The following is a 16,749-nucleotide window of genomic DNA, read 5'->3' on the forward strand; positions in this document are numbered from 1 at the left end:
AGTATTACCAAGGCAAGTATCCACAGAGAACATATCACCTATCAGTGCATTACCAAGTCCTGTATTACCACGGAAAGCATTACCAAAGCAAGCATTCACAGACAACATATCATCTACAAGCACAGTGCCAATTTCTGTATCACCAAGGCTAGGATTACCAAGGCGAGCATCCTCAGAGAATACTTTACCCACTGGTGCATTGCCAAGTCCTGTATCATCAAGGCTGTTATTACAAAGACGAGCATCTACAGAGAATGTATCACCTACCAGTGCATTCCCAAGTCCTGCATCACCTAAACACATGTTACTGAGGCGAGCATCCTCAGAGAATGTATCACATAGCAATGCATCACCGAGTTATTTTTTCTCAGAGGAGTTATCTCCTCGGCTTATATCTCCTGGTCTTGTATCATGTGTGATGAGGTCCCATCGTTATGATAAAGCATCTGATACCCACACTTCCATATTCTCCGTGGAGATCAAGGTAGACTATTTATGTTTCCTGAATATTTGTGTTGAAATGATTCTCTGAACTCTTTCAGTAATGAAATTTATATGCCATTGGAAATGTAAACTTTATGTTTAGGAGAGTGAGGCTAATGTACAGCTTTTTATTGACTATGTGCTGAAGGCAAAAAGAAATTATGACAAATTTTGGATCTATTTTAGTTGATCAGTCAGATAGGTGTCATATGTGCATGACCAGATATCAGGTACATAGCCTTAAGGTTCTTCTAAGTTAACCTGTGATTTCAATAGTTTTGAGTGATCTTCCTGTTTTCTTAAAAGACAAATGGCTAGTTGATGCTGGGATGTTGGACCAGGGTGCTTATATACAGATCTTCCATAGTTATCATTGATTTGTAATGAATGATAGCAATTGATTGCAGGAAATGTGAAATGGTTCTCTTTTTTCATACCTCCTCCTTTCTCTCTCCAGTTACTATACCTGTGCTTGTATTCTTTGTGATATTGTTTTTCTTCTTATGGTCCTAATCTTTTACTTGCCATGTAGGAAAACTGGGGTTACACTTGTCACAGCTTCTCTCAGTATGTATATACAGCATTTGCGAAGCTGGTGTTGTCTATGAGATTTTTTTTATGATATTATGTACTCATGGTTTGGCTGAACTATGAATAATGATATTGGGCTTATAGATCACGTCCAAGTGAGTATTCATGCTGTATTTCTGTTCCTTAATTTATTATTTAATTTATTACAGTCATGGCATTGCACAGATTTCTTAGTACCATATAGGTAAATGGTTTAGGTTGTTAGCAAGATACTGTATGAATGAAGTATTCCCCAGTTTTACCTTCACTCTCAGTCTGGTTTCATTGTTACCTACATCCTGTTACATTGCAGATGAAAGATTTCTATGGCGGCAAGTTATGCCTTTTGCTCGCATGTTATTGTTATGTTAACACAATGGTATACCTAGACATTTTAAGTGTGTATCTGATTGTTTTCTTGAACATCCAGAAATTTTCAGTTATTATTATGAGGTTTTACTGAGTTAATGTTTTTACTCATCCTTTGAAGTATTATGGATAACTTGCACAGCATGTACAATGTATCCTGGAGATTGCTTTGAATATTAATAACAAATGTGTTACTGATTATTCTCTTGGTCTTTCGGACAGCCATATTTTACTGCTTATGAGAATGGTATCCTGTATCCTGATCTTTTAGTTAGTCCTTTTAGTAACGGGCAAGCTCAACTAACCTACCAGGAATCTTTCATGGCCTACCTGATACCCCTTACTGATTAATCCACAAAAAAATTTTCTTGTGTGTCCTTTAGCTGGTACATCTTTTCATTCTCACTTTTTCTTTATAAAGCAGTTTTTGAACTATGACTAAGCTTTTGACGGTGTATAGCAACAGGGTCTTATCTCTTAAGTTCCCTCTTTTAAAGGCTTCCTTCCCTCACTTTGCTCCCTTGTATCTGTCTTCCTCTCTAGCTGATTTATCTCCATGGTTGTTGGTAGATCAGCCTCTCCCCTTTCTCCATCAACAGCATTGTCCCTCAAGGTTCTGTCTTGTCTCCTACACTTTTCCTCCTTTTAATCTACAATTTCCTTTCTTTGACAAATCACAAAATGCACTCATACATTGACAACTCTGCATTCTTCCACATCCTTCAATTCTGCACCTTCTTCTCTCACTTGATCTGCACGTTGTCTCAACACAGCTTCCTCAATAAATTCAGATTTGGACAGGATATCTCTCTTTGAGTTAAACAAAAACTCATAAGTTTAATGTCTCCAAGGCCCAGTTTCTACCTATCTCTCTCTCGAAAATTCCTCACAACTTTCTCCTTTCCTTTGACAGTTCTGTAATTCCAGCTCTTGACTCAGTGAACATACTTGGTTTAACTGTAACATTCACTCTATCTTGGAAACTCCACATTATGGAAATGGCAAAGTCTGCCTCTGAGAAACTGGAAGTCCTGTTTAGATGTCAAAATTTCTTTATTTTCAAACGGTCACTCCATTTATACAAAGGATTGATTCGTCCTTGTATGGAGTATCACTTTACATCTGGGGTGGCTCTAGCTTTTCAGCCTTACTTGACAGACTTGAGTCAAAAGTGGTCTGACATACAAACTCTCCAGGCTAACTTCAGAATGTTGGCTCTCTTTCCCTATTCTGTAAGTATTACTTTGGTTTGTGCTCCTAAAGAGCTGGCTGCTTGTGTGCCCCAACCATTAGCTAAACCACGTAATACTTGGCAAGCTGCTGTGTTACATGATTACTTTGTGACCATTGGCAACTCAGTGGTTGGTTGTTTTGATATCTGTTTCATACCATAAACCTCAAAGCCTTGGAACCCTTTACTCTCTCATGTCTCCCAATAACTGTGACCTGGCCCATTTTTAAAAACAGGTTTTTCACTTCTTCCAAAATTTGCATATACCTCTTCATATCTCTTCTTTATCCCTTTCATTAGCCACTCTACATTTTAGTTAGGGCCTGGCCCTGATGTGGACTTTTGTCCCTGATTGGAGCCTCCATTGTAAAAACAAAAGCTAATGATGTTGCAGTTCACATCAGGTGATTTATGAAATTCCAGGAAGTAACTACAAGCAGCTCCCAGACTGATGTAGAAAGTGAGGAGGAATATGTGCCACCTTCTACCCCTCCACTTTTCAATGGACATGCCATAACAAATGGACTGTCACACTGTAGTGAAAAAGACAGCCATATTCAGGATGATGCCATAAGTGACAGAGAATTACAAAGCGACCATGAAACATTTACTAAGGAAGATTTTCATAATCTAGTTGATGCTTACAATAGAGAGAGCTCACTTAAGAAAGAAGTCCATGCCCAAGGCCCCCTGAGTGATGAGGATGACCTAGCAGGTGTCAATGTCAAACAGTTGGTGAGTGCTTCTTTTAAAATGTAGTTGAGAGTAAGAAATCATGAAAGTGTGTCTCTAAATCATGAAAGTGTCTCTAAATCACTCTTCATCACTGGACTCTAGTTCATGTAATCACATAAGACCTCTTATATTGAGGATGTCTTTGTTTTGCAATTTTTTTTATAATCTAATTATAAGGAGAAAATATTCATAGGAAAAGTAACATATTGAATTAACTAGATGATATTATTGGTGTTACCGACAGAGGGTGTCATACATGAATGCAGCACAGGAGAAGTATCAGCAGCATGCAGAGAATTGCAAGAGTGACTTAAGGCCTAATATTAAGGCTGATCTTAATACTAGTGTCAACATCAGTAGCTTAGTAAGTTCCACATACTACTAAGTTCAATCTGTTCACATCTGACATGTTTGAATATTTTCAAAACAAAGTTGAATTTGAATATTTTCAAAACAAAGTTGAATATCAGTTCATGTGTTTGAGGGTGGAACAAAACAAGTATTGTTCCCCTCGTTTTTATTTGACCAGATGTTGTCTTACATGGGTTGCATTTCAGGTTGGTACATATTCCTCCCCACAACCACGTGCATCCACACCCTCCAGCCGTCCTGATGACCTCACACCTATCTCACTGCGATCTTTGGTAAGTATCTAAATCTTTTGGCACTTTTTTATTGGAGTAGGATTTTTCATGTAATTAGTCTTGATGGTCACCAAGATTATTAACTCATTTAGTTGATGTCATTCGTGTGTTCATGTTTTTGTCAGCAAGATCGTAACATGTATGATGGAAAAGAATTGGAAGTAAGAAACTCAATACGTAGAAACACGGCATACATGGAAACTCCTAGAAGCATCCACAAGGATTATTAGGATTTCCAAACAGTGAGACCCAGGCCAAAAGTGTGTGCATAATCGTAGGCACTCAATTGCTCTATCTCTTTTTGCTGTTACTCTTAAAGAGAGTGATAAAACTGACATTCAAGTAATAGTTAAGAGGAAGGCTGGTTCTTATGAAACTGATTCAGTATGATAGACTTTTTTTTTGATTACTTTGATTAACTTGAAGTCTTTGGAGTGAAAGTGTCAGTCTTTTACTCAAGCTTTCATATGATTTATTAATGATATTGATATACTTGATAAGTGCTTAGCATTCTACAAAATTGAAACTGCAGGTCTTCCTTGTATAGTTTTTACAATGATTCATGAAACTAAAACCTAATTTTTTTCTTCTTTAGCCCATTAACCAGACAGTATGAGCATTATGTTACATACAGGGTTAGAATATGAATCATTTTGATATTACATTTAGAATACCATTTAAACCAGTAGTAAACTGTATTACTGATGTAAAAACCGTATTCAGACTATTAAGTGCACTTATAAACTTTAGAATGAGTTATTCATCAGAATGTTTCTGAACAGACCATTAATGAAAGAGAAAAAGTAATTCAAAGTATCTTTAAACTATTCTTAAAGTTAAATAAAAATTAGAATTACTTTGAATTCATTAGGATTAAAGTGTCATTTACTTTCAGAATATCTATTACTCTCAGACATCACACAGGCTTCCAATTTTATTATTTCCCTGCAAAATGGAAAGCATTTGATGAACATATTGTATTTTCCAGGAGTGAGCACTTTAAGAGTTTCTCAGAATTATTTGAGGATCCCATTGTTGTTTATAATCTGCTTTATGACAGCATATGCGAGATAAGATATGAATAGATGATCCCTACTGTTTCTTATCAATCATGTCTCACTCCACGCCCACTCATTATCTAATGTTCTGCCACATTTTTCATTGACTATTTTACACGATATCAATGACAGCCAGTGTCATCTAGCACTTGTCAGCAGTCATGACAACAGAGTTAGATGTTTACTGTGGATTTAAGACAATAACAAGTTTAGTTCTCTGCATTGAGTGATTTCAGTTAATACAATTACTAAGTTCTGTATTGTTTAATTAAGACAGGACACTGCTAGATTGCATACAGTGTTGATTTATTGGGGTATTTCTGGAACAAACAGCATATAATTGTCCAAACCACCCCCTTGGCTTGCTAAGCTGTCATCCACGAAGTGCTAAGGTTTGCTTTATATTTTGTGGTTATGTGACTTGCATTTGTAGATAATGAGCTCTGTTTGTAACACCTGGTGGACAAAGACTTAATAGTTGTTTTTATATTACAGTCTTCGTATCTTGCAATGGAACCACACATAATTCAACTTCCACCTTCGCTATTCCCTGCACATTGAAAAAACCCACGTTCTCTCAAACGACTGATTCTCAGTCCTTACATCTTTCTAACTCCCATAAAACTTCACAGCCCTCTTATTTTTACATTCCTAAATCCAGTACAACTTTCTTTCACAATAACCCCTATACCAAAGCTGCCTGCTACATAATCATATGCCCCATACTTATACAGCCCCCACACCCATAGCCTCCTCCCTTTTTCTTATAACTTTCACTTTATTATAACCCCTTCATTCACATAGTCTCTTCACCATAGCTCCCCAACCCACAAAACCTTATTTGTATGTACAGCCCTTATCCTTATTTCTTTTCTTGACATTGTGAATTCCTCTTACATAAGCACATTACCAAGCATTTTACAATATAGATTTCTGTAATGGTCTGATACCTTATTGTCTAGGCAAACACTAATGAGGAAGAGGTGGCCCTAAAACTGTTTGTCTCCACAGATGAGGTCCTACCGCAACTGGTGGAAAAGAGGGTTTGTCATTTGTCGCTTGTTTGTGCACATTTTTACGAACTGTTTGTCATTTTTCATATGTTTATGCACATTTTTATATCCCACTTTTTTTAGTTGAATTTTGTACATTATCTTTGGTTAGTGTCCTTACAGGATTTTTCCCCCATAAAATAGACCATATGTTTTTCATTATGGTTGGCACAGTGCATTCATTTCATGATTTATTTTATGTGTAAAACTAATTCATTTGTTTTAAAGTGGGATTTCATAGTTTCCACTAATGAGTGAAAACCAACTGGTGATTCTTTTGCATCCACATCAACTAGTTTCTACTCATAGCTTCCTGTAGATGCAGCAAAATTTTTGTGGATATGATCTCTGATATAATCTAAAGTGGAAACATAAGGGTGGTTATCTTGCCAAACAATTCCTTGGTGTGGATCCATTTGACTCTTCAGTTCAAAAATGCTTGATTGTCTCATCCTGAAGAGGGTTTGACTGATATTATTTCTTTTGTAACAAAGCACATTTTTGGATATGTTACAACACTACATAAGAAGCATTTTCTTTTTAATGTGTATGTAAACATTGCAGATGCTTATCCTCATGAACAGGCTTTTAGGCATTGATAGTAGTTCATTTCTTTCTCACATACTACTACCTTGCTACTGTTCCTTTTTAGACATGTTCTTGGGTGGTCATTTGCTTTAATTTAGCTTAGTTAGTGTAAGTTTGATGTGAATGTGGGGATAGTTACCTTAGGTGGTGGAAGGTGATGTTAATGTTGATGATGCAGTAGCTTTATCCCAAACAGTTCTGTGAGGTCCAAATGATGGTTAAGGACAGTCACTATGTTGAGCAGCTCGTGATAGAATATGTAAGAAGCTCCAAGGATGATTGATTTTCATGCCCTTTTTTAACTGTCCATGTTGTGTGATTGTGTATTGGATAAGATGTTCTAAAGTTCAGGTGTAGGGAGTCCAAATGTCTTGAATTGTCAGATAATATAGAAAAGGTAAGGTGAAGACTTGATGATGTTATTGATGTGTTCCAGCTCAGGTCATCATTCAGAGTGACACCAAAAACCATGGTGACTAGATAGCTTGGAAGGAGCTAAGGTTCAATGAAAGTGGGAATGGGACAGGACTGTAACCAAGGCTGATGTGCATGATTGATGTTGTGGTGTGGTGGATAATGATATAGTTGGTACTGGTCCAGTTGTTGTGGCTCTTGAGGTTGTTCTGGGGACAAGGTAGCCAGGAGTTATTTTGTGCTGATGCCAATGGTAGAGTCACAGATGTACTTCCATGAAGCAGATGCGTTGGGGCATCATTTATTAAATTAGGAAGCATGAGGATTTCACCTTTGTGCTATGTAGTACACCACAGGTGATAGACTGGAGGTTGGAGATAATCCTGTGGAAGCATGGTGCTGTATATAACTTCCCTGCAGCCTAAGACTGATGGGTGTATGGATGGTTTTGTTTTGATTTACTAGTTTGATATCTTTGGTGAAATCAGTCAGGGTGAGAGCTGCAGAGCCCTTGTATTTTCTTTGTCTTGGAGATGAAGGAAACTGACAAAACAGATGGTGATGGAGGTATTTATTTGTGTTCGTGTTTACGTGTGTATGTGTGAAATTGTGTAGTAGATTATAGTGCATACTGCTACATATTCCCATTTCAGTGGAACTGTTTGGCTTGGATTGCCTGTATCATGATACATGATATACACTTGAAAGTATTTGGATTGGCACCTGTTTGATCAAGAATATGTTTTGGAATGAAAACCATTTCCCTTTTCTAAAAAGCTTGTTTAGTTTTCAAAATTAAGGCACAGATAGATCCTACTTAGAAATACAGTTTACCATATGATACTACAATGTTCAAAACAGAAGTCAGTGTATGAGGCGACGGCAACATCCACCAGTGGTGCGATCAGCCGGAACAGCAGCAGTGGCAGCTGTAGTCCAGCTGGTGGCTGCCCTGCACCAAAGGAGGAGCTAAACATCTCTCTACAGCAGCTGGTTAGTAACATAGAATGTACACGTGACATCACATAGTAGTTATGTATCATAAGAGATCAAAAGAATAAAATTCAAGCAGTGATAATTTCAGGAATCATAGTATTTCAGTGTGTAGACATGCTTTAATGTCAAAATTGAAGAAAATAAGGATAGTTGTAATGTTGAAAAATTAAACAAAAATGATGCTCTTTTCTGGACTTATTTAACTGCTCTCACACACACACACACACACACACACATGTACATGACTTGTCTGAAGGTATGTAGTCTTACATGAATATTTGCAGATAATGCAAAAGTCATGAGGGAAGTGAGAAGTGTGAAGGATTGCATTACCTTTCTCGGAGACTTTGACAGACTCCAAAGTTGGTCTGATATATGGCTGGTGATGTTCAACACAAGTAAATGTAAAGTAATGATGATGGTTCACAGTGAAAGAAATCCTCCGTATGATCATCAAGCAGGAATATGTTTGTGGGAAAGACGTGGGAGTTTATGTTAAAATTAGGGAAACCAATTGTATGCTTGCAGATATTAGAATTGGATTCAAGTTTATGGATATGGAATCATTCAGCAAGCTATTCGCATCATACATATTTCCCAAACTAGTTTAGTCACCTCACCTAATTGCTGCATGCACTTTTTTAGTTTTCTTTAGAACTGTTCCCACTGTTTGTTTAACTGCACAGATCTACTTTGTTCCTCACATCAGTGAAGGGTCATCATCCACTACACACATTGTCAGTCATGTCAAGAGGACTTGATCCTCTGTTTCTTTGAATACAGTAATCACATTTACTCTCTCTGTACAATAGAATAGGTACTGCTTTCATCCATTTATAAGACACAACCACTTTTCCATACTTCCATCTCTACAGTGCCATCTCAGTCTTCCATACTTCCATCTCTATGGTGCCATCTCAGTCACAACCCCCAGCTTATCCATACTTTAAGAATATTACTGCCCTTCCCCCCTTCGTAATTTCTTCCATGTATATTCCTTTCTCTCCTTACCTATAATCCTACTAAAGCAATAGATGCTTCCCTTTCATCATCATTTCCCTTCAGCTCTCAAAAATTCTATCTTCATCTCCTACAGGCTTAATCTGCTGCTAGTGGCACCTTCCCAGACTTGTCAGATACACTCCCAAACCTTACTTATACCTCCCCTTTTACATTTCCTTACCACTTTCTTGAGTAGTTTGGTTTTCTTCAATGAGTGATATTAACTTTTCTTCAGATATCCTCATTTGCTTTTCTTTTAGAATATAAACCATCTTTTTAACATTTTAAGATTGTTTTTAATCTTCATTCCACCATGGTGTACATCCTCTTTCTGCAACTTTCTCACAGTATTGCACAACTCAATGTTAACCTTTGATAATGTATTCTTAAACTGCTTTCACATTACCTAAGCCACACCTTGGACTGCTTTGGATTTTTTCAGATTTTTATTTGAATTGTCATGGAAGTTAAGTTCTTTGTTTCTTTTTTCAACTTTCAACATTTTCTCATATTTTCATTCTCACTCTAAAGCCTTTTCAATATCCTTATGCTTATAGTTTAACTCTTTATGTGTCATAATTGTAAACCAGTAAGATTATTGCAAGTAGGAAATTGAATATTTTGAACTCCCTGCAAGTGAAAATTCTCTAGGTCTTGAACAAGGTTCTCAATTGTTGTGAGATTCACATTCTTCTATGATCAGAGAATGCATGATGTCATTTTTTTCATATTTTAGGCACCATATTGTAAGGACTCTAAAGGCTAGCTTTATGTCAGTTATATAGGAAATAATGATTAATCTTGAAGAAGTGGAGCATTTTCAATATTCTCTATTACCGTGAAGTCTCTGAGGTTACCTACTTCTGTGAAGAGGAAAGCATTTTGTCTAACTTGTGAGAAATTATCAGACTCAAAGATCTATAACTTGAGTTTTAACTCTAACCTTATACAGCGTGAAGAATACTGCAGATCAGTGCAGGACGGACACGCTCGTAGTAGTACACCCAGCAGAACACCTCCAGAAACTGGAGTATCCATTCGACAGCTTGTAAGTACTACTAGCTTCAGTTATGTTAGCTACTGTGGTTCAAGAAATTCAAAGCATTAAGGTTGCACTGTATGCTCATAGTATTCACTGCAACATTTTTATTACACATCATCACTTTGGCCTGTCGTTATGTGCTTCCTTGAAGCTTTTAGTAAATAGCAATTGCTTCATTGTAACTTGTTACAGTAAGCAAGTAGTTGATACATTTTACAAATTGTGATACTCTTTTGATGATTTCTCATGTTAGTATGGTGTATCTGTTTTATATTTCCTATCCAAAAAAAGTCTTGGGATGTCAAGATACTTTTCCTGCAGCTCTTGCATTGGAACTACACACTGAGACTGCTCTTACTGACTCTGCATCTACTAAACACTGACAAATTTATTTGGACATGATACACAGCCACTTCATACACCAATAATGGATTTATAGTTATATCAAGTTTTCAGATACCCATATCTGCAGCTTCTTCAAAGTTGCACATGCCAAATCATCTCCAAATATTTTACTAGCGGTCCATCTCAACACTTTGAAGTATGAACATTCCAACAGCATTGATGAAAACTTATATAGAAGAACCTTGGTTGAAAAGCATTGTTTGAAAAATAATTTAAGAGTTTAAGAATATGTTTGATGTCTTTGGGTCATCAAAATTATACCGTATTTTTCAGATTAAGCACATGCACATGAATTTAGTGTCTCATTAACGTTTGTATATTTTAAGATTCATGTGAATGAAAATGGGTAGATTCATCATGATTATACCATATTTTTCAGATTAAGCACATGCACATGAATTTAGTGTCTCAGTACCAATTGTATACTCTAAGATTCAGGTGAATGGAAATGGGTAAATGCTCTAGTTTATGAAATATCAGATTGTGCTCAGAAAGTAAACTTTATTTTTCATGTATAATTGTTTTGCTTGATGATGATGGAGGGCTAAGATAGGGAAGGTGTATGTTACAACATAATTGCATGATTCTGCATTAAACATGTACAAGTGCACATGGTTACTTATAGAGTAAATATTTTGTTTTTTTTAGAGACCATAAATGCAAGTACTTAAATGAGATTTATTCCCAGATTAATAGATTGGTATAGGTGGAGAGCATATTTAGAAATTATCAATGGATGATTAGTTAAAAAAAAGATTACACATACTTCCCCACATTACTTCATGTGCTTTTTAGAGAATTTCTTACAAATTTATTTGGACAATTTTACAAACTTTCATCACCACATGTTCAGACAATAAATCTAATGCAATGTAATCTTAATGTTTCTCTGAGTATGAATGGAAATAATTGAAGTGTATCAGCCCTTTTGCTGGATGACAGCACAGGCTGAGTCATAACAACTCTCACACTTTCCAGACTGTCTCTCAGTGGCAGCTCACCCACACAGCCAGAGCTATTAACTAATTATGGAATTATCTTGTATCTATGTCTTGCAAAATAGTTTATTTACTTTCCTGAATGAATTAACTATTGAAATTATACACTTACCTACCACTAGTTGAAAATTAGATATAGAAATTATAATTATTTCTTCCAGAACATTTACATTAGTACTGTAGAATTATTTGTATGTAAAACAGGTTTTATTCAATGTAAAAAACGAAAAGAAACTTTCTCCTATCTCATGCCAGTACACAGAATTTGTATCTCTGTCACTGCCTTCTTTATATATAGCGCTAGGAAAAGACAACAAAGGCCACATTCGTTCACACTCAGTCTCTAGCTGTCGTGTAATGCATCAAAACCATAGCTCCCTTTCCACATCCAGGCCCCACAAAACTTTCCATGGTTTAACCCAGATGCTTCACATGCCCTGGTTCAATCGTTTGACGGCACATTGACCCCAGTATACCACATCGTTCCAGTTCACTGTATTCCTTGCATGTCTTTCACCCTCCTGTATGTTCAGGCCCTGTTCGCTCAAAATCTTTTTCACTTCACCGGGAAATACTCCCCACCTGTTTTTAATTTTTCAAAAAAGGGAACAGAGAAGGGGGCCAAGTGAGGATATTCACTCTAAGGCTCAGCCCTCTATTCTTAATACTACCTCACTAATGCGGGAAATGGCGAATATGTTTATGAATCACATTACTGGAAGAAAAGAAACAGACATTATTCTCCAACTTCACACTAAATGCAGAAACACTAAACATTGTCTGTCACTATTGTCTCTGTATGTCTTTTTACTTTTACGTACCTGAAGTATGTTATAAAACTCACAATCATCATTTTTAGGTTGATTGTAGTTCTAATAAAGATGTAAAAGTTTTGTTAACGATGACATACAAAACCCAGTTTTGTATGATGCAACTTGCTCAATCAGCTGGTGAGTGAATGAAATTTGTATGATAATATCCTGCTTTGTTTGCCAGCATTTTCGATGAAATTTGCCCAAAATATCAGAACATGAAAGGGTTGTTACTTATATGCAGGCAAAGGGGAGTATTGACGTCTTCATAGTGTTTCACACTTGAACCAGTCATCTGCTCAACCAACCAGGAGTAATTTTGTCATATTTTCATGTTACTATCAGCCATATTGTAGAGTTAGTTAGATATGATAATATCAACACACTGAAAGAATATATGGAAAATACTAGTATACATTGGAATTGGAAGGTTTAATCCTTTTTTTGCGTGATTAGTTTTCAGGGATGACTAATTTTAATATAAAAGAGTAGCTGCTGAAAAATGAGTCCTTAAGTATTATTTTTTAAAATCTATTGGTAAATCTGTTTTGAAGTGTACCTATCTGAAGTTAGAAATATCTTGAAATCTTATGAAAGTATTTGATTGTGGCTTAGAAAAATAATATATGAAAAGAATCAGCTCCCAGTAAGGTTCCTGAAACCGATAAGATTACTTAAATATCAGAAAGTTCTTTGTTGTGATTACTGTACTGCATACACTGTAGTGTATAGTATTTATCTCTCACCTTATCTATTCGTGTATTGGCCTAATTTTGTTTAACTGATCATCTACATTTGTAATATTTATTGTCGCTAAAATCCATATACTACATACGAATTGAGAGGTATTAATCCTTTGTAAAAACACCTGCAAAATCAAGTTTATGGAAAAGTTAGTAAGAATTCCTGTAACGCACAGTATTAATTTATGAGGAACATTTCAATTTCTTTGGCCAAATAGAACTCATATTAGCTAACATTATTGATAGGAGAGAATATTGAAGTCACAGAAACCTGTAAGCAAAACATTGATATTCATAGTGTGTGAGATTGCTCATAGATGGAGCTGACATGGAAACTTGTGAGCTATTCCAAGGTCCCTAGGAGAGTACCTAAATCTTGCAGTAAAGGGAAACATTTTTGAAAGGGCATAGAGTGAATCCAGACTTTACAGAAAATTCCTATGGATATATCTAAATGTTGCAGCAAAAGGGATAAAGGCTAAAATCTTAGGGTTTCTTGGAGTGTATTTACTGGGAGTGATTATGTTTTCATTTGGAACCCCATACCCTAAAGTCAAACATGAAACTATCTTGTGGCTAGGAAGAGAATGTGGGTGTCTGATAATGATAGTGCTTTCATTTTTTTGTACAGTGCATATTGTTTATAAGTGTTGTTGCAAGTGGTGTGATTCAAGGCATCAGGGAAATAGATTTGACATTTTTTATGCTTGACAAGTTTGTTTTTCCACTGATTGTGCAGTATACTATTAAGTATTAACTCATAGAATCTATAGTGGTGTTTTGTCTCATCTCATCAGCAGGGGTAGCAAGTCTACCTTTGGGAATTACTCATCCCTCCCTTTGCCAGCCTGTGTAGCTGGATTTAGGAGTCCCAGATCTGCAAAATTTATTCCCACAAATGATTCATGCCTTCAGTGAGGATTTCCCTCAGAGGCTTAGTCCTCTGTTCTTAATGCTACCTCGCTAACACAGGAAATGGCGAACAGTATGAAAGAAAAGAATATATATATATATATATATATATATATATATATATATATATATATATATATATATATATATATATATTTATTTATTTATTTATTTTGCTTTCTCGCTATCTCCCGCGTTTGCGAGGTAGCGCAAGGAAACAGACGAAAGAAATGGCCCAACCCACCCCCATACACATGTATATACATCACGTCCACACACGCAAATATACATACCTATACATCTCAATGTATACATATATATACACACACAGACACATACATATATATACCCATGCACACAATTCACACTGTCTGCCTTTATTCATTCCCATCGCCACCTCGCCACACATGGAATACCATCCCCCTCCCCCCTCATGTGTGCGAGGTAGCGCTAGGAAAAGACAACAAAGGCCCCATTCGTTCACACTCAGTCTCTAGCTGTCATGCAGTAATGCCCGAAACCACAGCTCCCTTTCCACATATATATATATTTTGATTTTATTATACTTAATCACTGTTTCCCGCATCAGCAAGGTAGCGCTAGGAAATGGTCAAAGAAAAGCCCATCCACTCATATACACATATATATATATATACATAAACACCCGTACACACAAACATACAGACATGTACATATATACACAGAACATATTCATGCTTGCCTTCATACATCTCTGGCACTACCCCACCCCACAGGAAACAGCATCGCTACCCCCTGCTTCAAAATCACAAGAGACGTAATTTTATAAATGCTGGAAAAACCACATGCGTTTTTTTTTTTCAGCATATATGTTGTTGTGCTTCTTTTTATGTGTTAATTGTAGTCTTGTTTCTTATCACTGCATGAGCCAGTTTTTAAGGCAGCTGAGAGTACGCATAAAAACTTATATAGTGTATATTGTGCAATTTTTTTTTTACTTTGTAGTAGTTTGATTTTTATTATAGGTAAGATCTTGAATACGTTTATTAGTTTGACTTACTAACAAATCAAAATACAGTATTATTTTTATGATCTGTATATGGAATCATCTTACTGTATTATATTATTGCATGAGTAGACTAAAGAAAGTTACTGGATTTAGCTTGGTTTGTTGATTTAGAGAAAAGATTTGCTGTGTAGCTTTTCGAATGTGACTGCTACTAATCACTAACACTAACTTTATGGTGGACTGCGTACCAGACACGGAGCATGACTGATCTACGAGGTGTAGGTCACGACATCAACAGCTCCATAAATGAGGGTGACCGCTCTGCTCTGGCCTCTGTCAACGTAAAAGCTTTGGTGAGTGTTCTTCACCAAAGAGTAGATTTATATAAGATAGAAACTAAAAGAGGTGAGCATGAGATTTAAGGGATTTTTGAAGTTGCTAAATGAGTTAGAACATATTTTAGATTTCTCATGTTTAGATCACCCAAGTTTTCATACGTACATATGAAGATTCTCGATGTAGATTCTAATATTAGCAAACATAACTGACAGTTGTCAAGAGCCTTTGAAATCACGTTTAGTGGAAATACATGAGCAATAGGAAAATATGAGCTTATATGAAAATAAGTACTTGAAGTAAAAATCTTTAAGGAACTGTAGAAGCAGATCTAGATGGAAGTAGAAAATTTTTATAATGCTGTAATAGTAGAATTGGATATGATGAAGAATTACTTATATCACTCATTAGTCATTTGAATACATAACCTATGTTGATAACCAGAAACAACTAAATAACCAGAAACAACTGAGGTATTTTTAAACTGATTAAATTTATAAAGTAGTCTCATGTAACTAATGACATGTTTTAAGAATATCCTCTGCATTAAGATAGATGTGGTAGCAGTAGTTTCATACTTGTCAATATATACGCAATGTAAAAAGCTTCTGTAAAGCAGTTTTGAATTCATTACCAAACTTCATAATATTTAGTGGGATGGGAGTGGGGAGACACTTAAAATCCTCCCCTCTTGTATTATTACTTTTCAGTAGAAAGAACAAAGGAAAAAACCATGTGAAGATTTTTCTTCTAAGGTTCAATTGTCTGTTCCTGATGCTACCTGGCAAGGATGGAAGACAATGAATAGGTATGAAAAAAAGGCAAGAATAAAGTAGATATGGCAGTTAGAAATTTGTGTCAATCACTTGTATTGTGAGGTTTAAAGCTTTGGTAGTGAAAAGGTACGTATCAAATCAATAAACCATACTTAGTTTATTTAAGTGCATTATTTTGTGATAAGGAAATAGATTTTTCCCATCAGATAGAATGTCTGTTATGAATTCAAATATAACCAAATTCCTTTTACAATTATGCCAGTGGAAAACACCTGGCCCGCTCTACTTTATGCTGAGGTTGATAAGTGTTAGGTAAAAGTTTCATTATTGCATGACTGAAGAACTGACTCCAAGATTTAACGCTGAATTAGTAATTATTTTTACATCAGTACTGGACTGCATTTGTTTGATTTCAGAAGCGTTTATTAAGACAAAAGATTTTCTAGTGACTAATTGTGGGAGAATTAGATATTTTATGATTCATTCAGGATGAATCATGTTAAGATACAAGTTTCGCTGATATTGTAACTTGCAAAGTATATGAAGCACAGACCAATGTGGGTCCTAATTTGACTTTTGATATATTTAGGCTTCA

The 16,749-nt window shown here is 35.9% G+C and overlaps 1 protein-coding gene across 31 annotated transcripts in view; it reads left to right on the forward strand.

Moving 5' to 3' along the window:
• LOC139760660 (uncharacterized) overlaps positions 1–16,749 on the forward strand; it is a 152,603-nt gene that overhangs the window by 26,776 nt on the left and 109,078 nt on the right. For 21 of the 31 annotated variants that reach the window (XM_071684116.1, XM_071684117.1, XM_071684120.1 and 18 more), the window contains exons 5-9: positions 3,077–3,388; positions 3,633–3,752; positions 3,946–4,032; positions 8,006–8,137; positions 10,095–10,190. The exons of 7 other annotated variants lie outside the window; for them this stretch is intronic. In XM_071684116.1, the coding sequence (XP_071540217.1) occupies positions 3,077–3,388; positions 3,633–3,752; positions 3,946–4,032; positions 8,006–8,137; positions 10,095–10,190 (747 nt within the window). Of the gene's footprint in view, positions 1–3,076; positions 3,389–3,632; positions 3,753–3,945; positions 4,033–8,005; positions 8,138–10,094; positions 10,191–15,293; positions 15,396–16,749 lie in introns of all 31 variants that reach the window. 3 more of the 31 variants (XM_071684130.1, XM_071684133.1, XM_071684138.1) reach the window with 1 other exon arrangement.

The sequence above is a fragment of the Panulirus ornatus genome, chromosome 37 (genome assembly GCF_036320965.1).
Source record: "Panulirus ornatus isolate Po-2019 chromosome 37, ASM3632096v1, whole genome shotgun sequence".
NCBI classification, from domain to species: Eukaryota; Metazoa; Arthropoda; class Malacostraca; order Decapoda; family Palinuridae; genus Panulirus; species Panulirus ornatus.